The sequence below is a fragment of the Amblyraja radiata genome, chromosome 28 (assembly GCF_010909765.2).
Source record: "Amblyraja radiata isolate CabotCenter1 chromosome 28, sAmbRad1.1.pri, whole genome shotgun sequence".
NCBI classification, from domain to species: domain Eukaryota; kingdom Metazoa; phylum Chordata; class Chondrichthyes; order Rajiformes; family Rajidae; genus Amblyraja; species Amblyraja radiata.
In genome coordinates, this window is record NC_045983.1 from 9,114,384 (window position 1) to 9,138,230 (window position 23,847).

A 23,847-nucleotide genomic window follows, 5' to 3' on the forward strand; every position below is an offset into this window, starting at 1 on the left:
TATAGAACCCCAGCCCTGACCCCCACACCCTGCTCCTGTCCCACAAATCCCCCAGCTCTGCCCTCACACCCCCAGCTCTGCCCCCCCCCCCCCCAAAATCAGTCTGAAGAAGGGTCCCGACCCAAAATGTTGCCTGCCCATTCCCTCCACAGATGCTGCCTGACCCTTGTGGTGCACAGAGCCCCAGTTGTGTCTGGACCTCCCCGACCTCTCCCACAACCTGCTCATCTGTGACCTTCCCTCCCTGTGACCGGAGCTTGTCCCATCACCAAGGTCCTGGAGCTAAGGACGGTCGAAGTGGAGAAAACCAGCGCTTGCCTCTTGTGCCGCGGCGCCCCAATCCATCCTGAAGATCAACGTCAAGAAGAAAGCGGACAACAGGAAGGTACTGATGGCCAATCCCGCCCATAGGCCTGCAAGAGACAGCAAGAGCTCGGCCGGTAAATGTGGTTCTTGGAGAAGGTAGTCAGATCCTGGGTGGGCACTGGCCTGCCCAGTCTCGGTTAGGGGCGATCGGTTCATCTCCATCGCCTATAGGTGTCCAACTGACGGTGCCCATCCATGGGGGTTCCATGGGACACCTTCATCGGTCACCAGGTTCCATGGGTGATTAACTTGGAGGTGGGGGAAATAGCTGGAGGGTGGATGATCACACCACTCTAATACTTTAGACTTTAGAGATACAGTGCGGAAACAGGCACTTCAGCCCACCGAGTCTGTGCCGACCAGCGATCGCCCCATACACTAGCACTATCCTACACACTAGGGACTATTTACAATCTCCATTACCGAAGCCAATTTACCTACAAACCTGTACGTCTTTAGAGTTTTAGTTTTAGAGATACAGCGTGGATACAGGCCCTTCAGCCTGCTGAGTCTGAGCCAACCAGCGATCCCCGCACACTGACACTATCCTACACACTAGGGACAATTTATAGACAATAGGTGCAGGAGCAGGACATTTGGCCCTTCGAGCCAGCACCGCCATTCAATGTGATCATGGCTGATCATCCCCAATCAGTACCCCGTTCCTGCCTTCTCCCCATATCCCCCGACTCCGCTATTTTTAAGAGCCCTATCTAGCTCTCTCTTGAAAGCATCCAGATCAGATTTACAATCTTTACTGAAGCCAATCTTACCTACAAACCTGTACGCCTTTGGAGTGTGGGAGGAAACCGGAGCACCCGGAGAAACCCACGTGGTCATGTGGAGAATGTACAAACCCCATTCAGGCAGCACCCATAGTCAGGATTGAACCCGTGTCCCTGGCGCCGTGAGGCAGCAACTCTACCGCTGCGCCACCATTCCGGTCCAAAGACAAAAATAGCTGGAAATCCTCAGCAGGTCAGTCAGCGTTTGCAGAAAAAGAAAACGAGTTACCGTTTCTGGGCGGAAGGTCACCCTGAGGGACAGACACATGCCAGTCACGGATGATGGTGGACCAGCCATTGTGTGCTGGCCTTGACCTTCTGGGGAGTGCGGTCCATTGCTTGAGGACACGATCATCGGCTGCAGGCACCTTATTGGGTGCAAATACAGCAGCCACAGCCCATGGTTGGTGTAAAAGTGAATGCTTACAGTGGTGGGCTAATCAAACAGTGCTGGAGGAACTCAGCACGCATGCTCGAGAGCTCACACCACCAGACTCAGGAGCAGCTTCTCCCCCCTTTGTTATCAGTCTCTGAATGCTCCTTGCATAAGCTAGGGTACTGTCCGATTCACCTCTACTCCATTGCGGGCAGTGGACACTGTCCTCTGTCTAAGAGCTTGTCAAGTTGTTGTAGGATCTGTACTTACAGAATATGAAACAATACAGTGTTTAAGAAGGAACTGCAGATGCTGGAAAATCGAAGGAACACAAAAATGCTGGAGAAACTCAGCGGGTGCAGCAGCATCTATGGAGCGAAGGAAATAGGCAACGTTTCGTCCCGAAACGTTGCCTATTTCCTTCGCTCCATAGATGCTGCTGCACCCGCTGAGTTTCTCCAGCATTTTTGTGTTCCATAAAACAATACAGCATGGGATCAGGCCCTTCGGCCCACAATGCTGTCCAGTTAAACTAACCTCATCGCCCTTATGCTCCCCCAGGTCTAAGCCGACCATCGATCACCCGTTCATGTCGGAGGGAACCGGAGCACGAGGAGGAAATAGGGTGGCACAAGCACGGTGGCGCAGTGGTAGAGCTGCTGCCTCACAGCGCCAGAGACCTGGGTTTGATCCTGTATGGAGTTTGTACATTCTCCCTGTGACCGCGTGGGTTTTCTCCGGGTGCTCCGGTTTCCGCCCACACTACAAAGACGAGCAGGTTTGTAGGTTAATCAGCATCTATGAATTGTCTCTAGTGTGTAGGATAGTGCTAGCATACGGATGATTGCTGTTTTCGGCGAGGACTTGGTGGGCCGAAGGGCCTGTTTCCATGCTGTATCACTAAACTAAACCAAACCAAACTAAACGAAACAAAACTAAAGTGGAGGCCTCTGGTTGATTGTACCAGGGGTCCGGAGCCGCTTCACTCCTCACCAAGAATTCCGATCTTTGCGGCAAACATGAGCGCGATTCCCACGGGAATCCCAACAATGTAGAACGCCACGAGATTAGCAATCGCTCCGACTTTCTGCATCCCAATTCCTCGCACAATCCCGCTGGCTGCTCCCTGTTGACAAACGGAATGAGAGCCCTCAGTATGAGGGATGAGATGATGCAATCCTACATTTAAAAAAATGACACAACGTGTTGGAGTAACTCAGCGGAGTCAGGGAGCATCTCTGGAGAACGTGGATAAGTGACATTTCAGGTGGGGGTCCTTCTTCAGGCTGATTCAACATGGATAGGTAACGTCTCGGGTCAGGACCCCTCTTCAGAATGATCGGTCTGAAGGAAGGTCCTGACCCGAAACGTCACCTATCCATGTTCTCCAGAGATGCTGAAGATAGATACAAAGTGCTGGAGTAACTCAGCGCGCCAGGCAGCAGCAGCATCTCTGGAGAAAAAAAGGATGGGTGATGTTTTGAGTCGAGACCCTTCTTCAGACTGGAAGTAGAGGGGAGGAAATTGGAGGTAAGAGACGCTGCCTGATGCTCCAGAGATGCTGCCTGAGCTGCTGAGTTACTCCAGCACTTTGTGTCATTTTTGCGCCAAAGGTTTCGGTTCACTGGCTGTGTCCTGCTGGGATTGTTTGAGATGAGTGCTTGTATTTGCCGAGATGGGCCAGCATTGATCCCGGGGGTGAGGGTGATCATCTCATCGTGGCCACAGCCCACCGGACCCCACCATCACTTGATCCTGTAGCAACCCCTCCACCGCACGACCCACTGAGTGACTTACCGAGCCTATGGCATCACACAGGTGGAAAGGGGCTATAATGGGTATGGTGCTCGAAACCAGCTCGATAATCTGCCTGTTAAGGACAAAGATTCAACCTCAGATGCTTAGAACAACTACATGCAGCAACAGAATGTCGGGCAAAACTTCAAAACTGGTAGATGTATGTAAACTTACCAGAGGCGTAGACAGCCCAATGTGAAAATGTCAAGGACTTTAAAGGCACAGCTTTAAGGTATGAGAGGTAAAGTTTCAAATACAATGTGCAGGGGATGTTATGGTGGGTGCCTGGAACGCACTGCCAGGGATGGTGGTGGAGGAATTTAATGGATTATAGATCGGCACGTGGATATCCAAGGAATGGAGGGATATCGACCATAGAACAGTACAGCACACAAACAGGCCCATTGGCCCACAATGTTGGTGCCGGACATGATCTCATCTGCCTGCAGGTATTTACAGGTGTGGTCTTCCTACCTGGAATGGAGGGAGCGGAGTGAAGGTTCACCAGCATGATTCATGGAACAACAGGCTTGTCTTATGAAGGGGAAATTGAGGATACTGGGCTTGGACTATCGAGTTTGGACGAATGCGTAATGAGCTGGTTAAAGATACTGCGTGGCCTGACCCCATATCAGAGCGTTTACATCACAATGAGAAACAGGCCCTTCGGTCTACAGAGACCACACCGACCAGCAATCCCCGCACAATAACGCTAACCTCCTCACTAGGAACAATTTACAATGATACTAAGCCGACTAACCTACAAACATGTATGTCTTTGGAGTGTGGAAGGAAAGTGGAGATCCCAGAGGAAAACCAACGCTGGTCACGATGAGAACGTACAAACTCCGTACAGGCGGCTCCCTTAGTCAGGATGGAACCTGGGTCTCCGGCGCTGTAAGGCAGCAACTCTACCGCTGAGCCACCGTGCCTTGGTTATTGGGATTGAGCAGATATTCAGGTTGTTTCCTGGGTCCATGACAAAACCTCTTAGCACAGGTCCCCACAGTAATGGCACTTATAGGTTGTGAACCACTTTAGACGGACACGGCCCACCGTCCCCCCCCCCCCCCCCTCGAGCCACTGTACTGACCGGTTGCTGGTGAAGATCTTGGCTATCACGTCCTTCAGCAACAGGAGGGACGTCATAAGGACCAAAGCCACGCACCCTGCGCAAAAGAGGACGCAGAGAATGAGAGGCTATAGACGGAACAACAAGGGGTTTGGCAGAGTGGATTAGAGGCTATTAGAGGTTAGACAAACTTGGATTGATTTCTCTGGAACGTCGGAGGCTGAGGGGAGACCAGGTAGAATGATGTAAAATTACATACAAGAAGCATAGCTGGGGCAAACAGACAAAATCTTTTTCCGCAGAGTGGAAATGTCAAAGACAAAAGGCATAGTTTTATGGTGAGAGGGACAAAGTATTAAAGAGGAATCAAGAACCAGGGTAGCAAAATAAAGATCCTGGGGACATGGGTTTTTAGGTGAGAGGGGCAAGATTTAATAGGAACCCAAGGATCAACCTTTTAACTCAGAGGGTGGTTATATAGAATGAGCGGCTAGAGGAGGTAGTTGATGCAGGTATAATAACAACATGTAATACTCACTTGGACAGGTACATGGATAGGAAAGGTTTAGAGGAATATGGACCAAATGGGGGCAAATCGGAATAGTTTGGATGGGGCATCATGGTTGGGTTGGAGATTGCAACCTTCACGTGGTCCACCCTGGTTCGATGAATGCAATCAACCTGGCGGGCGCAAACGGGAGATCCAACAGAACAAGTTGTCTCTAAACTTTAGGCTATGCACGCCATTGGCAAGATGAAGAAGAAGGCATCTTGGTCCAGCATGGATGAGTCAGGACAGACGGCCAGTTTCCATGCTGCATGACTCAATGAGGGCAGATTTTTTTTTTTCCCCCATAGAAGGTGGTGAGTGCCTGGAACTCGTGGGTTGCTCCAGGTGCTCTGGTTTCCTCCCACATCCCAAAGACGTGCAGATTTGTAGGTTAAATGGCCTCTGTAAATTGTCCCTAATGTGTAGGGAGTGGATGTGAAAGTGGGATAACATAGAACTATTGTGAATGGGTGATCAATGGTCGGCGTGGACTCGGAGGACACAAAGGCCTGTTTCTGTGCTGTATCTGTAAACTAAACTAGTGCAGGAATGTGGTAAACTGAGGCACAGTATTGGCATGGATATGGAAAGGCACAGACAGGGAGTAGAGACAGTGAGAGAATGGTCACGGGCATGGAATCTGGGTCAGGGGTGGTTAGTCACACCTGCACACAGATAAACACACACACACATAGGATGCACACACACACGCACGTGCACACACACACATAATCATGTGACGTACGCACACACACGCACGTACACACGCACATGCACACACACACACGCACACACTCATGTGACGTACACACACACACGCACACACAGACGCGCACACACACACGCGCACACACACACACACATACGCACATACACACTTACTCATGTGACGTACACACACACACACACACACACACATATGATGGACACACGCGCACCCCACCACTGTGTTCGAGTCTCACACCACATCTCCACTCACCTGTACAAACTAAAGCAGTCATTGCGGAGGTCTTTGCTTGCTGTGGACGCCCAGCCCCCAGGGCCATCCCCACACGGATCCCCGCTGCCATTCCAATGCCCACATGAATCTGAAAAGTGGGCAAACACTGATCTTAAACAAGAAACAGCAGGGCTCGGCATTGTCCCGTAGTCAGGTCCAAGGATCATGGATCACACGGTGAACTGGATGGTGTGTGCGCGCATGTGAGACCATGCCTGTGGATATACAAGTGTTACTCTGTTTCTGTGTATGTGCGGGCGTGTATGCGTATAAGTGTGCGCATTCTTCGGGGTGTTTGATTTCTCTGTGAGGCTATGTACATCCTGTGCTTGTGTGTGTGCGCGTGTGTGTATGTGTGTGTGTGCGCGCGTTTGTATGTGTGCGTGCACGTGCGCGTGCACGTGCGCGTGTGTGTGTGTGTATGCGTGTGCGTGCATGAGTGTGTACGAGTGTGAGTGTTTACGTGTGTGTGTATGCGTGTGCGTATGTGTGTGTGCGCACACGTTTGTACGTGTGCGTGCGTGCCTGTGCATGAGTGTGAGTGTGTGCGTGTGTGAGTGAGCGAGTGCTAGTATGAGTGCTAGTATGAGTGTGTGTAGTGTGTGTGTGTGTGTGGGTGTGTGGGTGCGTCTGTGTGTGTGGTTGTAACATTGGTTGTGGTCGCAGTTTGTTGTTGGCCATAAGGTCAAGGAGAACTCATGGGAAATGTTTACTGCCCGTGGGTGCAGAGAGCAATTTACCAAATCACCCTCCACCCTGGGTCAGCCGGGGGCTTCCCTTCAACAGCAACTTGACTTCAACACAGTGGAACATTCACAGACACGTTGCCAAATGCTGGTGAGCCACGTGCACAGATACTGAACCAGGGATGTGGATGAGATGTTGGGGTGATGTATTTAGTTTTAGTTTAGTTCAGAGATACGGTGTGGAAACAGGCCCTTTGGCCCACTGAGTCCTCGCCGACCAATATTCATCTGTACACGAGTTTTATCCTACAACTTGGGACAAAGCCAATTAACCTACAAACCTGTAGTCTTTAGAATGTGGGAGGAAACCGAAGCACCTGGAGAAAACACATGCGGTCACAGGAGATCGTCCAATTTCCACACAGATTGCACCCGTAGTCAGGATCGAAGCAGGTTCTCTCCCGCTGTGAGGCAGCAACACTACCACTGTGCTAGTGTGCCGCCATAAATGTGGCATGAAGGTGTGGGTAGATGTGGGTAGTTGTGGGTAGATGTGGGGCAGATGTGGGACAGATGTGGAGCAGATGTGGGTAGATGTGGGACAGATGTGGGACAGATGTGGGACAGATGTGGGACAGATGTGGGACAGATGTGGGACAGATGTGGGTAGGTGTGGGGCAGATGTCGGGGAGGTGTGGAGGGTGTGGGGTGGAGCACTGAATGCTGTAGGTGGGATGTTTTGAGTGGGGAATAATTTGGGAGGGGCAAGTGCTGCCAGGGTGTGGGGGAGGGGGCAGGGCTGGAGTGCCACACGTTCTATCGGGCGTCTGAAACTCACCATGAACAAAATCGTTAGGAACTGGAAGATGACGACTTGTGCCCCAAGCTGAACTTGGTCGATCAGCCCTGGGAGAGAAAGACACTCGTTGTTAGAACATCCGGGAGCCATCAGTCCTGGAATTGTGCAGCGGACATGGGGAAGCAGGTGTGGGAGTCGGGAGCGCCTACCTGCCAGGAACGATCCGATTTCATACGCCCAGAACTCGATGCAGAACATGACCATGCTGGGGATGGCCAGTTGCAGGAAGCTGCCCCAGTCCTGCAGGCAGTCTCGCGTCCACCCTGCGGGCACCCGCACGCGTGGATTAGATCATGACACATGCACACACGTGCGCATGTATACACTCACGGACACACATGCGCACGCACACGCCCATGCACATGCACGCATGCACGCACACACCTCCCCAAACCCGCGTACACACACGCATGCATATGCAAACGTGCACACGCACTCATGCACTCATGCACACGCACTTGCTCACACTGACTTGCTAACATCCACACGCTCACATGCACTCCCACACACAAGCACACATAGACATGTGCGCACACACACGTACACACACACACACGCATGTACACACACACACATATAGTCTCACATACACACACAGACACATATGCACCGACACACAAGCACGCACGCACTCGCAAATGCACATGCGCGTGCACACACGTACTCACACACTGGCATATGCACATACGCGGCGCTCCCTCCCTCCATCCCTCCCTCCCTCCATCCCTCCCTCCCTCCTTCCCTCCATCCTTCCATCCCTCCCCGCCCCCCCCCTCCCTGTCACCTCCAGTCATGGGTGTTCCAAAGTTTCCCTGCTGCATCTCCCACTCACTCAGCATCTACAGTGCCCCAAACCTCAGCTGCCCCGTCTACTAAGTCACGCCAGCTCCCTTTGTCCTTGCACATAAACCAAATCCCTCCATATCCACGTGCCTCTCTCAAAGCATCTTAAACGCCACTATCATATCAGCATTCACTATAATGCCTGGCAGTGCGTTCCAGACACCCACCACCCTCTGGATAAACAAAACCTTCCCAGTACAAATCCTTTAAACTTTGTCTCCTCTCATCTAACATTTGTGCACTCTAGTCTTTGACATTTCCATTCCAGGACAGGCCCTTCGGCCCACTGAGTCCATGCCAACCATCAAGTGTATATGGCGGTTCATGTTCAGTGTCTCACTGTCCTTTGCCTCTCATAATAGATATGTTATGGGAAACATAGATAGCCAAATGTCTCCCATAATTTTACATACTATCAGGTCCTCCCTCAACCTCTAGCTTGTCTCCTTCTTGCATTAACCCATTGACTGATGAAATCAGATTGTCTAATTAATCCTGCCCAGATTTTGAACATCCCAGTTTCCTCTCTGCCTTCGAGGCCCAGAGGAGCACAGGCCAGCCTCTGCTGCCTCCCTCATGGCCAGTGTTGTGGACGGACTCGGTTACCTCCCCACGTGTGAACGTACAACCTCCTCCATCTGATGTAGACCAGCAGCACAATGGTCTGACAGTACTGGGAAATGAGGTTAGCACAGGCAGAGCCCCTGGAATGAGAGAGAGAGAGAGAGAGAGAGAGTCATCCAGCACAGAAACAGGCCCTTCGGCCCACCGTGTTCGTGCCAACCATCTAGAGCTGGCAACACCAGCATTGTGGCTGTTCAGGTAGCAGAAATTTGCCCTGAAATGAAGGTACAAATCATTACCCCAACTTTTGAGATGCAAAATGAAATTCACTCTCATTGAAATTATGTGGGTAAAAAAAATTAATTAATTTCAATTTGTGTTACTTATCGAAAGTAACGCAACATGCTTAGTTTAGTTTAGAGATACAGCGCAGAAACAGGCCCTTCGACCTACAGAGTCACACAGTCCAGCGATCTGCTACATCAACACTACCCTACACACAAGGGACAATTTACAATTTTACATCAAGCCAATTAACCCACAAACCTGTACGTCTTTGGAGTGTGGGAGGAAAGCGGAGATCCTGGAGAAATGAAGGGGGGGGGGAAGGGGGGCAATACTCACACCACGCCCAGTTTCAGCACAATCAGGAAGCTGTAGTTCATGACCACACTGAGGACGTTGGCCACTATTCCAGTGAATACCTGCGGCATGATTATTCCCTGGAGAACAAGCAGACAATACACACACGGGCATCAGTGTCCGGCAGGGTCGGGCCAGCACGCCCACCACCACTGCTGGGACCCCCGAGGCTGGCAGTTCAGACCCCCACCAGTATCCACCCACAGTCATAAACCCACTCATAAGTGATAGGAGCAGCATTAGGCCATTTGGCCCATCAAGTCTACTCCGCCATTTGATTGTGGCTGATCTGACTTTTCCATTTAACCCCATTCTCCTGCCTTCACCCCATAACCCTTGACACCTGCACTAATCAAGAATCTATCCATCTCTGCCTTAAAAATATCCACTGACCTGGCCTCCACAGCCGCCTGTGGCAATGAACTCTACAGATCCACCACCCTCTGACTAAAGAAATTCCTCTTCATCTCCTTCCTGAAGGAACGTCCTTTAGTTCTGAGGCTGTGCCCTCTGGTCCTAGACTCTCCCACTAGTGGAAACATTCTCTCCACATCCACTCTCTCCAGGTCAGCTGTGCCCGGCAGACCGTGCCATTCACACACCTAAAGCAGATGCCCTGTTCTAAGGCCAACCATGGGAAGAGTCCCCCAGGCAGAGATTTAACCTGCAAACCCGCACGTCTTTGGGATGTGGGAGGAAACCGGAGCACCCGGAGGGAAGCATGGCAGGGTGGCACAGCTGGTAGAGTTGCTGTCTTATAGCGCCAGAGACCCGGGTTTGATCTTGACTACGGGTGCTGTCTGTATGGTGTTTGTACGTTCTCCCCGTGACCTGCATGGGTTTCCTCCCACGCTCCCAAAGGTGTAGAGGTTTGTAGGCTAATTGTCTTGGTGAAATTGTAAATTGTCCCTAGTGTGTGCAGGGTAGTGTTAGTGTGCGGGGATCGCTTGTCGGCGCGAACTCGATTGGCCGAAGAGCTTGGACCTCTAAACTAAAACTAACTAAACTAAACTTAAAAACCACCCGGGAAAAAACCCCACACGGTCACAGGGAGAACGTGCAAACTCCACACAGACAGCGCCCGAGGTCAGGATCAAACCCGCTTTGCAACAGCGGCTCTACCAGCTGCACCACTGTGCCACACTTGGCCACATCACCCACACCGAGAACCCACCAAACAGCAGCGGAAGTGATCCATCCTCGATCCCACAGGATACCGGCATAGAGGGAGGAAAGAGCTGAGCTCAGCAGTTCATGAATGTGATGGTTCATCAACATTACACCTTCATCTTTAAAAGTAGCGTTTGCCCCCATGCTACACACAGTTTAGCAGCACTGGCACGGGCCCTACCTGGTTCTGGAGGTAGCGGACCTGGATCTGATACAGAAATACTGCCTGTGGGGAAGCACAAACGGTTCAGTTTAGTTTATTGTCACGTGTACCGAGGCACTGTGAAAATCTTTCGTTGCGTGCTATCCAGTCAGCGGAAGGACAATACATGATTACAATCGAGCCATTTACAGTGATTTAAGGGCCTGTCCAACTTGGCCATTTATTCGGCGACTGCCGGCGTCATTGACTGACGTATCAGTGTCGCTGAAAGATTTTGAACATTTCAAAATCCAGCGGCGGCAAAAGAAAATGTTGCGACACTTGAGGAAACACCGTGCGTCAATACGTCGTCACACCGTGTCACGCCGCGACTTTTTCAGTGACCTGATACGTCAGTCAATGATGCCGACAGTCGCTGAAAAAAATCGCCAAAGTGGGACAGGCCCTTACAGGTCAGGGACAAACAAACGGTGTGCAGCTTTATTACACTGTGGTTCACCTGCATGTGGTGTATCTTGTGTAGTTCTAGTTCCTCAACCTCCCCCCAACCCCCTCCGCCCCCTTCACCCCCCATCGCAGGAAAAATGTGGAGGTTTTGCAGAAGGTGCTGAAGAGGTTTACCAGAACGCAACCTGGATTAGAGTCATAGGGCCCATGCTGACCAAGATGCCCCATGGCCCCACATGCCTCTGACACGTTCGTACGCAAGAGAAAGCAAGTGCTCACCTGCAATGCTAGCATGAATAGAGTCAATACTCACAGGGAGAGCAGGGATAAATATCGTCACGTACAGCTGGCATAGCCTAGAAGAGAAGTTTATACATCAACGTAGGTGCCCAAGGGACCCAGACCGCAGAGAATATGCCTCAGTAATGACAAAGATCCTATAGCGGAGCCCATGAACATACTACGTCTTTTTCGTCGAGTGGATTATCTTGCTCGCTATAGGATCTTTGGTAATGGTACATCTACACGTGGGAACACCACCACCCCCAGGTTCCCCTCCAAGTCACACCACTGTCCTGACTTGGGAATACATCAGAAGTCCTTCCCCATATCCCAGAATATTAATCTTCACCAGGCAGAGGTTGGACAAACGTGGACTGTTTTCTCTGGAGTGTGGGAGGCAGAGGGGAGTCCCAGACATCTAACCCCATTAGAACCCCTTTCCCAAGGTGGAAATGTCAAATACTAGTTTAGTTTTTAGTTTTTAGTTTGAGATACAGTGCGGAAACAGGCCCTTTGGCCCACCCAGCCCGTGCCAACTAGCGATCCCTGTACACGAACACTGTCCTACACACTAGGGACACTTACAATTTTCACCGAAGCCAATTAACCTACAAACCTGCATGTCTTTGGAGTGTGGGAGGAAACTGAAACCCACGGGGAGAACGTACAAACTCCGTACAGACAGCACCCGTAGTCAGGATCAAACCCGGTTCTCTGACCCTATAAGGCATAGTCTAGTTGAGTTTAGAGATATAGCATAGAAACAGGACCTTCAGTCCACGTCGACCAGCAACCCCCGCACATTAACATCCTACACACACTGGGAATAATTTACATTTATACTAAGCCAAATAACCTACAAACCTGTACGTGTTTGGAGAGTGGGGGGGAAACCAGAGCACCTGGAGAAAACCTGCGTGGTCTAAGGACGTACATACAAACTCCGTACAGACAAACACCCGCAGTCAGGAGTGAACATGGGCCTCTGGCGCTATAAGGCATAGCCTCAAGGTCAGAGGAGGAAAGTTGAAAGGAGATGTGGAAGGCAAGTTTACGTTTACACAGAGAATGGTGGGTCCCTGGAACACATAGAGTGGTGGCGATGAAAGCTGATACGATAGTGGTGTTTAACTGGCTTTTGGATAGGCACGTCAATATTAGGTAATTGAAGGATAGTAATCAATTGCAGGCAGAAATTAACAGCATCAAGTCCAGCACAGACATTGTGGGCCGAAGGGCCAGTTCCTGTGCCGTGCTGTTCCATATTAAGAACTTCAGTAGTTCAAGAAGGTAGCTCGCCCTTCTCACGGGCTAGTAGGAATAGACAAAAAAAACACTTGTGGGAAGGAACTGCAGATGCTGGTTTACACTGAAGATAGACACAAAATACTGGAGTAACTCAGCGGGTCAGGCAGCATCTCTGGGGAGAAGGAATAAAAATATTTGGACAGGTACATAGATGGGAAGGTTTACACTGGCAGGTGGGACAAGTGTAGACGAGGCATCTTGGGTGGCATGGGCAAATTGGGCTGAAGGGCCTGTCTGTATAACTATGTCTCCATGAAGGTTTCGTCAAGGGTGCTGAGCTCCTGAAAAATGACTGGAAAGTCCCAGACGTTTCAATGGTGCAAGGGTATTGAGTGGTCCTGGTGGACTGATGGACTGACTGGAGAAGTCAAATAAGGGATGGTGAGGAGCAAGATGAGTTCATGTCAGAGATACCAGCGGTTTTGTTGATCGACGTTGAGGAATCAAGGGGCATCCTCACTGACAATGCCTCACTCCCTCAGCACTGCACTGGAGGGGCCACGTGGGTCTGCAATGGAAAAGACCTAGACTCGGCGATGTCAATGATCCACGCACCCACTACTTTGCAATTTAAGAGACCTTTGGAAACCCAAAAGGAAGGGCAGGGAATGGGGGGTTTGGATCTCGTGAAGGCAGACAAGAGTTAGTCTTGGCATCCTGTTCGGCATAGACATTGTGGACTGAAGGGCCTGTTCTTGTGCTGTACTGTTCTATGTTCCATGCAGGGGTCCCAGCCACAAAGAAGGGTTAACTGATAACGAAAAGTGACCACAATGATTCCGTATCAGGGCTGCACAGTGGCGCAGAGGTGGAGTTGTTACCCCATGGCATCAGAGACCCGGGTTCGATCCTGATTACGGGTGCTGTCTGTACGGAGTTTGCACGTTCTCCCGGTGACCACGTGGTTTACACCGGATGCTCCGATTTTCTGCCACACTCCAAAGATGTAATGGTTTGTAGGTTGATTGACTCTGGCAAATTTCTAAATTGTCCCTAGTGTGTGTAGGATAGTGCTTGTGCGCGGGGTGATCACTGGCCGGGGCGGACTCGATGGGCAGAAAGGCCTATTTCCACCTTGCATCTCGGAAGTCTAAAGTAAAGGTTGCCCTCTCTGCTGGTGGATGGGAGGGATCGTTCAGCACTGAATCAAAGATGACAACAAGCTGAGGTTTACAAGAATGATCCCAGGAATGAGTAGGTTAATCTATGATGAGCGTTTGTCGGCACTGGGCCTGTACTCGCTGGAGTTTAGAAGAATGAGGGGGGACTGCATTGAAACGTACAGAATAGTGAAAGGCTTGGATGGAGTGGATGCAGAGAGTATGTTTCCACTAGTAGGAGAGTCTAGGACTAGAGGTCAGCCTCCGAATTAAAGGACGTTCTTTTAGGAAGGAGATGAGGAGAAATTTATGTAGTCAGATGGTGGTGAATCTGTGGAATTCTTTGCCACAGAAGGCTCTGGAGGCCGTCAGCAGATATTTTGAAGGCAGAGATGGATTAGTACAGGTGTCAGAGGTTATGAGGTTAGGAGGTAGAGATAGATCCGCATTGATTGAATGGCAGAGTGAACTTGATGGGCTGAATGGCCTAATTCTACTACTATTACTCATGACCTTATGTGTTGGCTGAATGCGTTTGCCTACGGTGGGCATCTGACCTGGCCACCTCGGGGTCCTGCCTGGCAGCCAATAGTATTTTCTCCGTGTTGATGAAGAGGGCCCAACAGGGGCAGCAGAAGACCATGAGAATCAAGATGGCTCTTTGCAGGACAACCCCAATTTGCTTCAGCTGTTTGCTCCCATACATCTGAAATGAGAGGGAAAGATAGATCAGCCATGACTGAATGGCGGAGTGGACCTGATGGGCCGAATGGCCTAATTCTGCTCCTAGAACTTATGAATTTGAGTTTGATTTGTTGAGTTAGGAAAACATCAAGAGGTTTTTGAAACAAGGAGATGGGAGCAGGCGTCGTCCTTGTGTCTCAACCAGGAGATCCCAGAGGCAGTCCCTTCCACATTCCCTCTTTCCCATCCGTTCCCCAAAATGTCCAAGAGTTCCATCTCCACAGGCTGGAATGTTCATTAGGCTATTAAACACTGCAACCCCCATTAAGCTCTGAACTACATAGATTATTATTGCACAATTATTTTATGTGTACGTGTGTGTACGCGTGTGTGTGTGTGTGTGTGTGTGTGTGTGTGTGTGTGTGTGTGTGTGTGTGTGTGTGTGTGTGTGTGTGTATGTGTGTGTGTGTGTGTGTATGTGTGTGTGTGTGTGTATATGTGTGTGTGTGTGTGTGTGTGTGTGTGTGTGTGTGTGTGTGTGTGTGTGTGTGTGTGTGTGTGTGTGTGTGTGTGTGTGTGTGTGTGTGTGTGTATGTGTGTGTGTGTATGTGTGTGTGTGTGTGTGTATGTGTGTGTGTATGTAGGAAGGAACTGCAGATGCTGGTTTAAACCGAAGACACACAAAATGCTGGAGTAACTCATCGGACAGGCAGCATCTCTGTCTGAAGAAGGGTCTTGACCCAAAACGTCCCCCATTTATTTTCTCCAGAGATGCTGCCTGGCCCGCTGAGTTACTCCAGCATTTTGTGTCTTTCGTATCTATATATATATAAGTATATATAAATATATGATATATAAATATAGGTGTGTGTGTGTGTGTGTGTGTGTGTGTGTGTGTGTGTGTGTGTGTGTGTGTGTGTGTGTGTGTGTGTGGCTGTGTGTGTGTGTGTGTGTGTGTGTGTGTGTGTGTGTGTGTGTGTGTGTGTGTGTCTGTGGGGCTGGTGTCCGCCGGCCTTCAGCAGAGTGAGCTTTCTCATCGCAGTCCTGAATGCCCCCCCCCCCCCCCCCATTCCCCCTCGTACAAGCCCGTGCTTGCTAATGTTAGCCTTTCCTCAACATCCACCCAGCCAATCCCTGGGACAATTTTAAATGCTGCAATATCATCATCCTTCTAACATCTGGATGATTCAGGCCCATTCATCTCAATCTCTCTTCAGACGTCAAGCAGGCTGGGACTCTATTTCATGGAGCGCAGGAGGATGAGGGGTGATCTTATAGAGGTGTGTAAAACCACTAGAGGAATAGATCAGGTTGTCGCACAAAGTCTCTTGGCCACAGGAGGCGAACCGGGAACCAGAGGACTGTTTTAAGGTGAAGGGGCCAAAATGTAACTGGAATCTGAGGGGTGACTTTTTCACACAAAGGGTGGTGGGTGTATGGAACCATATAACCATATAACCATATAACAATTACAGCACGGAAACAGGCCATCTCGGCCCTACAAGTCCGTGCCGAACAACTTTTTTCCCTTAGTCCCACCTGCCTGCACTCATACCATAACCCTCCATTCCCTTCTCATCCATATGCCTATCCGATTTATTTTTAAATGATACCAACGAACCTGCCGCCACCACTTCCACTGGAAGCTCATTCCACACCGCTACCACTCTCTGAGTAAAGAAGTTCCCCCTCATGTTACCCCTAAACTTCTGTCCCTTAAGTTTAAGGAACGAGCTGCCAGAGGAGGTAGTTGAGACAGGGACTATCCCAACGTTTAAGAAACATTTAGGCAGGTACATGGATAGGACAGGTTTGGAGAAACACAGGCAGGTGGGACCAGTCTAGATGGGACATGGTAATTGGTGTGGGCAAGATGGGCCGAAGGGCCTGCTTCCATGCTGTAGGACTCCATGACTAGGATTCTATGATTCTAACCCCCTCGTGATGAAGAGGTTGCCGATCTCAACCCAGTCAATTGCTAATTTCCACTTGCACCCCGCCTGTTCCTCTTGCCATATCCCCCCACGTCCCTGCGGCAGCAACCAGCTGAAGCCTCTGTCCGATGTGGAGGGAGAGATGCACAGACATGGGTTGAATGAGAGCCTGGGGACTGAGGAAGGTCGTGGAGTCAGGGAGAGGTTGAAAGTGGCAGGAAGGCATGATTGCTGATGCAGCACACGTGGCTCCATTCCCTCCTCAGCTCACCCGAACAATTGTCTCCTCTGTTCTTCCCCCTGTCTCCAGACATGATCATACCGACATACTCCCTGCCCCGCCTTCATTCCACTCTCCATCAGCTGAAGTCACACTACAGACCCCGTCACCCAACTCCCAGGGTCATTGATTCCGATAACATAATGGAGAGTGTAGGAAGGAACTGCAGATGCTGGTTTACAAAACAAAAGTGCTGGAGTAACTCAGCGAGTCAGGAAGCGTCTCTGGAGAGGCGACATTTCGGGTCAGTCTGAAGAAGGTTCCCGACCAGAAACGGCGCCTATCCATATTCTCCAGAGACGCTGCCCGACCCTCCAACACTTTGTGTCCTTTTGTTTTGTAAACCAGCATCTGCAGTTCCATGGAGCCTCCATTATGAAATCAGACACAGTGATCCAGGAAGCAACAGAGATGTTTTCAGATTACATAATGAGTATCCCAATGCTCAAACCTCTCCCCAATGATTCTTCCCACTGCGAGGACCTTCTGCACCCTCCCACGGTGCTGAGGGTACGTCCGCCAGCCCACACTCACTCCAAGTGAATACAACTCTTACTTGCTAGCGTTGGATGTTAACTGTGCAGAGGGTCAGTACAAGTGCTACAGGTTAGAACAACGTAACTTGACTCCTAAAGATGTAGCAGCCCACCAACAATAAACCAGCGCTTACCAAAGCAACCAACATATACACCCCATGCCTGCATCACTCCATGATCTCTGTTCGCCTCCCAAAGGATGGACCAGATACTTTATAGAGTCATAGAGTGATACAGTGTGGAAACAGGCCCTTCGGCCCAACTTGCCCACACCGGCCAACATGTCCCAGCTACACTAGTCCCACTTGCCTGCATTAGGTCCATATCCCTCCAAACCTGTCCTATCCATGTACCAACTGAGCTGATCCAGCTGAGAAGGTTATTGACTGCAACCTTCCCTCCATTGATGAACTGTACACTGCAAGGGCCAGGAAGCGAGTGGGCAAGATCATCTCTGACCCCTCTCACCCTGGCCACAAACTCTTTGAATCACTTCCCTCTGGAAGGCGACTCCGGACTGTCAAAGCTGCCACAGCCAGACATAAAAACAGTTTTTATCCACGAGTAGTTGCTCTACTCAACAGCCAAAAATCTGTAGCCTCCCTTTGATCTGGTATTTTGTTGGTTCACATGCTTGATCAATGGTGTTTTATCATTAATGTTTTATTATTATTAATGTTTAGTGTTTTCTGAGTCATTCGTAACTGTCACTTACTGTCGGAGCACCAAGGCAAATTCCTTGTATGTGAATACCTGGCCAATAAGCTTACTTACTTACTTACTTACCTGTCTAATTGTTTCTTAAATGTTGGGATAGTCCCTGCCTCAACTACCTCCTCTGGCAGCTTGTTCCATACACTCACCACACTTTGTGTGAAAAAGTTACCCCTCAGATTCCTATTAAATCTTTTCCCCTTCACCTTGAACCTATGTCCTCGATTCCCCTACTCTGGGCAAGAGACTCTGTGCATCTACCCGATCTATTCCTCTCATGATTTTATACACCTCTATAAGATCACCCCTCATCCTCCTGCACTCCAAGCAATAGAGACCCAGCCTACTCAACCTCTCCCTATAGCTCAGACCCATCATCACTGAATATACCTCCAGGTACAGACCTCTGGAACGTCCCCTGATCCTTAAAGCTCCTACCTCTCTCCTCTCCTTTTAGGAAGGAGATGAGCAGGAATTTCTTTAGTCAGAGGGTGGTGAATCTGTGGAATTCTTTGCCACTGAAGGCTGTGGCGGTCAAGTCAGTGGATATTTTTAAGGCAGAGATAGACAGATTCTTGATTAGTACGGGTGTCAGAGGTTATGGGGTTAGGAGGGAGAGATAGATCAGCCATGATTGAATGGTGGAGTAGACTTGATGGGCCGAATGGACTAATTCTGCTCCTATCACTTTTGATCTTGTTCCTTGAAGGTATCTCACAAATATTACTACTTTGACCAGACCAAATGTGTAGGATAGAACTACAGATGCTGATATATACCAAGGATAGACACAAAATGCTGGAGTATTTTAGTGGGTCAGTCAGCATTTCTATAGAAAATGAATAGGTGATGTTTCGGGCATATACATGAGGAGATTTCTTCCCTCTCCGTTCCTGCCCCACCCTAGTCATCCTGCTAGTTTCACTATTCGCATCCATATATCCCTTCGTTATAACTTCTTCCACAATCAACAATGGACCATTGTGGGCTCAACGTTTCCTTGATTATCAGTGCTGGCACTGATTTGCACTTAACCTCTAGTTTCCGTCTCCCCAAACTCTCAGTCTGAAGAAGAAGGGTCTCAACTTGAAACGTCACATATTCCTTTTCTCCAGAGATGCTGCCTGACCTGGAGTTACTCCAGCATTTTGTGTCTATCCTTACTACATTGACCAGCCTGTTCTAATATCCAATAATATTCCCTTTATGAGGGGTGATCTTATCAAGATGTATAAAAACATGAGAGGAATAGATTGGGTAATTGCACAGTCTCTTGCCCAGAGTAGGAGAATTAAGGACCAGAGGACATAGGTTTAGGTGAAGGGTAAAAGATTTATTAGGAATCTCTTTTTCACACAACGGGTGGTCTGTGTATGGAACGAGCTGCCATTGGAGGTAGTTGAGGCTGGGACTATTGCAACATTTAAGAAACAGTTGGACAGGTACATGGATGGGATAGGTTTTGGAGGGATATGGGCCAAATGCAGGCAAGTGGAACTAATGTACATAGAAACATAGAAAATAGGTGCAGGAGGAGGCCATTCGGCCCTTCGAGCCAGCACCGCCATTCATTGTGATCATGGCTGGTCGTCCCCTATCAATAACCCGTGCCTGCCTTCTCCCCATATCTCTTGACTCCACAGCCCCTAGAGCTCTATCTAACTCTCTCTTAAATCTTAAATGTAGATGGGACATGTTGGCCGGTGTGGGCATGTTGGGCTGAAAAGTGTGTTTCCACACAATGACTTTAGCATGAAGCTGCCCGTGGGTTTCTCCTGTGAGATACTCTGGGCTGTTAGCTCCAGTAATGTCAGTACCTATTGAGTAGCTGGTGTTGGATCCCCAGCAGCTGTTCTTGATGGCAGGGGTTTGTTTACCTGAGATATCAGGGTGTCACACGCCATGGAGAGTCCCGTTCCCACCGCCACTCCAGTCACGCTGATTACCTTGGCCACCATGTTGGAAAAGAAGGGGTTGGTGGGGGGGGGGGGGGGGGGGGGGGGAAGAGAAGAGAAGACAACATTCATTGAAAGCAGTGACTGTAATCAAGCCCTAATCCTCTCCCACCTTGGCATGATTCCAGGGAAGAGTCTGCTCTGGTTAGGTCACTGAATCGTTGGCATTGTTTAGTATAGAGAGACAGCACGGAAACAGGCCCTTCGTGGCACAGCAAGGGAGGGGGTGGCACGGCGAAAGGGGATGTGACGAGACAAAGGAGAGGGGGGTGGGGAGAGAGGGGGGTGGAGAGGGAGGGGTGTGGCTCGGAGCAGGAGTAGTGGAGCAGCAAGTGTGGGGTGGGAGGATGAGGGGGGAGTGGGGCAGCGAGATAGGAGAGGGGAGGGGGGCGAGGGAGGGGTGGAGTGGATAGGGAGGGCTGTTGGTGAGAGACCTCCTCAAAGTGACAGGGCAACTTTTATCACCAATCACTAAATTACAGATTTTTCTAGTGAGATGGCCTTCTGATAGCAGAGAGATTCCCTCCCCCACCCCCCCCCCCCAACCCTGGGGGGCTGCTACCTACCGAGGTGGCCAGTGAGATGGCTCCCAGCTCATACTTGCCCAGGTGGCCCCCGAAGGCTGAGCTGATGAAGTTGAGGGAGTAAGTCATCACCTGTGTCAGCACCTGTGGGGAGAGGTGCACTGGCGTGAGTGGACGGGCGGGCAACGCAGCACGGAGACGCCTCAGCCCAGGACGAACCGTCTCCCTGTGAGGAGACCCCCACTGCAGGTGGTTCAATCCCCACCTCCCCTCCAACCTCTGGGGCAGCAGCTTCACCAGCACAGAGGGAGGGAGGCGGCAGCTCTACCATCAATCGCCACCCTGGGAGCAAGTCTGATCTCCGACCCCTCCGACCTCTGTGCCCTCCGACCCCTCCAACCTGAGCCCACGGACCTCTATCCTCTCCGACCTAGCGCCCTCCGACCACAAGTCTCAACTCGAGCCCCCATCAAGTGACCCCACTGACCTTTGCCCCTCATACCTCTGACCCCTCCGTGCACTGACTGACCCATCCCTCCACCTTCACCTACTGATGCATAGATTATGAAAACAGTCAGAAACATTTTTTCCCAGGATGGACAAATCAAATACTAGAGGACAAGGTGATAGGGGCAAAGTTCAAAGATGTTTGGGACGAGTATGTTTTGCCCAGAGTGATGAGTGCTTGGGGCGCACTGCCGGAGGTAGTAGTGGAGGCAGATGCGATAGTGGCACTTAAGAGACTTTTGGATAGGCACTTGGATATGCAGGGAACAGAGGGATATGCATCACGTACAGGCAGGTCAACGTTGGTCTTGGCATCATGTTCGGCAAAGACATTGTGGGCTGAAGGACTACTGGTCCATGTTCCAGTGTGAGCAGTTTTGAGCACCATATCTGCGGAATGAGGTGCTGGCATTGGAGATGGTCGAGGAGGCTCACGAGAATGATCTAAGGGATGATTGGGTTAACGTATGATGAGCATTTAATGGCTCTGGGTCTGTAGTCGCTGGAATTTAGAAGGATGAGGGGTTACCTCATTGAAACTTACCAAATGTTTATAGAGTGCATGCGGAGAGGATGCTTCCACTAGTTGGGGAGAGTCTATGACCTCAGAATTAAAAGACGTTCCATTAAGAAGGCGATGAGGAGTAATTCCTTTAGTCAGAGGATGGTGAATCTGTGGAATTCATTGCTGCAGACAGCTGTGGAGGCCAAGTCATTGCGTATTTTTAAAGCGGAGTCTGGCAGGTTCTTGATTAGTAAAGGCATCAAGCGTAATGGGGAGAAGGCAGGAGAATGGGGTTGAGTGGTAAAGATAGTTCAGCCATGATTGAATGGCGGAGTAGACTCGATGGGCCAAATCTGCTCCTAAGTCTTATGAAATTATGAATTTACTACGTTAAGTATCTCACATCTGTTTCACTCACCAGAGGCCCGGCCAGGAGAAACAGCTGTTTGACCTCCTCCCGTATAACAGCTGGATTTCCACAGAACTTGATCCTAGAGGTGCCCACAACTTCTGTTAGCTGCTCCTGGTCTTCCATCGCTGTGTGGGGGGGAGCAGCCACCAGTCCACCTACAAACGGTGCCGTGTAGGCGGGAAGGGAAGGGCGGGTGGAGCGGGAGAGATGGAGGTGGAGGCACGTCGTTGGGGGAGGGGAGAAGGAATGTGGCTCCAAGGAATGAGGGGTAAACGGCAGGCAAGAAAACGCAACAAAAAGGAAGATAGAAATATAAGAGTCGGCAAGACTGTTCTTGATGGAGCTCGACTTGAGTCCTTCAGGCATTGCCTGCCCCATGAACTCCTCGCTTACCTTTGAGGCTCCTCGGTTTTCCCGTCCCATCCGAGAGGAAGCTGCCCACTGAATCATACGGACTGTGTGGGGAGCGGGAAGGGAAGGGCAGTAACAACCAGCACACAGCAAGACGTGCGGCTCAGAGGACAGTTAATTCAATCAGACATAATCATTTCCCGCATGGAACTGAGATCACTGGCGAGTATTTAAATCCAACAAAGGATGTCTTCAGAGGTGGAATTGAGTGGAGACGGAGGGCTGTGGTTTGGACAACTGCGTGGAAATTCTCAGAGGGCTCGGCGGGGAGGAAGGGGTGAGGAGGGTGGAGACTGATACCCCTTGCATGGGGGTAGGGTTTCAGAACCAAAGGACACGACGTCAGCAATGCAGGAATGAGATGAAGACATTTCTTCACCCAAGGAGTCTGGCATTTAGCTTTAGTTTAGAGATACGGCGTGGAAACAAGCCCTTCGGCCCAGCGAGTCAGTGCGACCAATGATCACCCGACTCGATGGGCCGAAGGGCCTGCTTTCGTGCTGTTTAGTTTTTTTTGGACTAAACTAGCTTCTGCAGTTAAGTTTAGTTTAGAGAAACAGCAAGAGACAACAGGCCCTTCGGCCCACTGAGTCCGCACCAACCAGCAATCCCTGCACATTAAGACTATCCTACACACACAAGGGACAATTTACACTGACCAAGCTAATTAGCCTAGAAACCTGTACGTCTTTAGAACTAGGGAGGAAACCTCCCGCATCCACGCTGGAGAACGTGCAAACTCTGTAGAGACAGCATCCGCAGTCAGGATCGAACCAGGGTCTCTGGCGCTGTAAGGCAGCAACTCTACCGCTGCGCCACCTCCGACGAAGAAGGCTGACATTGGTGTACCCAGTGTAGAGGATCCACCATGATCAACTGAATTGTGGCCTAACATTGATTTTTTTAACCCTGATCCACCTTAGTCTGACACCGCTTGGCAAACTATGCTTGAAATGGGCCGATTCTACTGAAACCAGTAACTGAATAACAGCACTTGTTTGGTTTTGAGAAATGAATAACTTCATTGTTCGATCAATGTGGGCCAGGGTCATGTGCAGATTTCCCGGGGACATGATCACAAACCAGTGCGATGTTTCAGCAGGGGCAGTAACAGGAGGAATCTCTGCACACAGACAACAGTAGTGCCAAAGGGTTCTACGGCAGAGGCCAAGCAGAGTGGCCTGAGATCACTGTAAGACCACACAATAGGGTGGCACAGTGGCGTAACTGATAGAGCCGCTGCCTCATAACGCCAGAGACCCAGCTTTGATCCTGACCTCGGGTGCTGTCTGTGTGGAGTTTGCACGTTCTCCCCGTGACCAAGCGGGTTTTCTCCGGGCGCTCCGGTTTCCTCCCACTCTCCAAAGACGTGCAG

At 50.3% G+C, this 23,847-nt stretch overlaps 1 protein-coding gene across 1 annotated transcript; it reads right to left on the minus strand.

Moving 5' to 3' along the window:
• Positions 1-282: 282 nt before the first annotated feature.
• On the minus strand, positions 283-22,651 carry LOC116989137 (multidrug and toxin extrusion protein 2-like). Its single transcript, XM_033046363.1, has 15 exons — positions 22,068-22,651; positions 20,680-20,781; positions 20,036-20,104; positions 14,568-14,716; positions 11,634-11,676; positions 10,892-10,936; positions 9,523-9,620; positions 8,941-9,038; positions 7,641-7,754; positions 7,471-7,538; positions 5,926-6,034; positions 4,418-4,493; positions 3,325-3,397; positions 2,521-2,653; positions 283-413 (listed from the first exon to the last, which is right to left on the minus strand). The coding sequence occupies exons 1-15, from the start codon at positions 22,509-22,511 to the stop codon at positions 283-285; spliced, it is 1,752 nt and encodes a 583-aa protein (XP_032902254.1). The 5' UTR covers positions 22,512-22,651.
• Positions 22,652-23,847: the final 1,196 nt, after the last annotated feature.

Excerpts from the sequence above, each read along its gene's own strand:
- LOC116989137 (XM_033046363.1), bottom strand. The coding sequence starts at position 22,511 with ATGATTCAGTGGGCAGCTTCCTCTCGGATGGGACGGGAAAACCGAGGA. Across the intron at positions 20,782-22,067 it reads TTCTCCTGGCCGGGCCTCTG|GTGCTGACACAGGTGATGAC; the intron begins GTGAGTGAAACA and ends CTCTCCCCACAG. Across the intron at positions 11,677-14,567 it reads CAGGACCCCGAGGTGGCCAG|GCTATGCCAGCTGTACGTGA; the intron begins GTCAGATGCCCA and ends CTTCTCTTCTAG.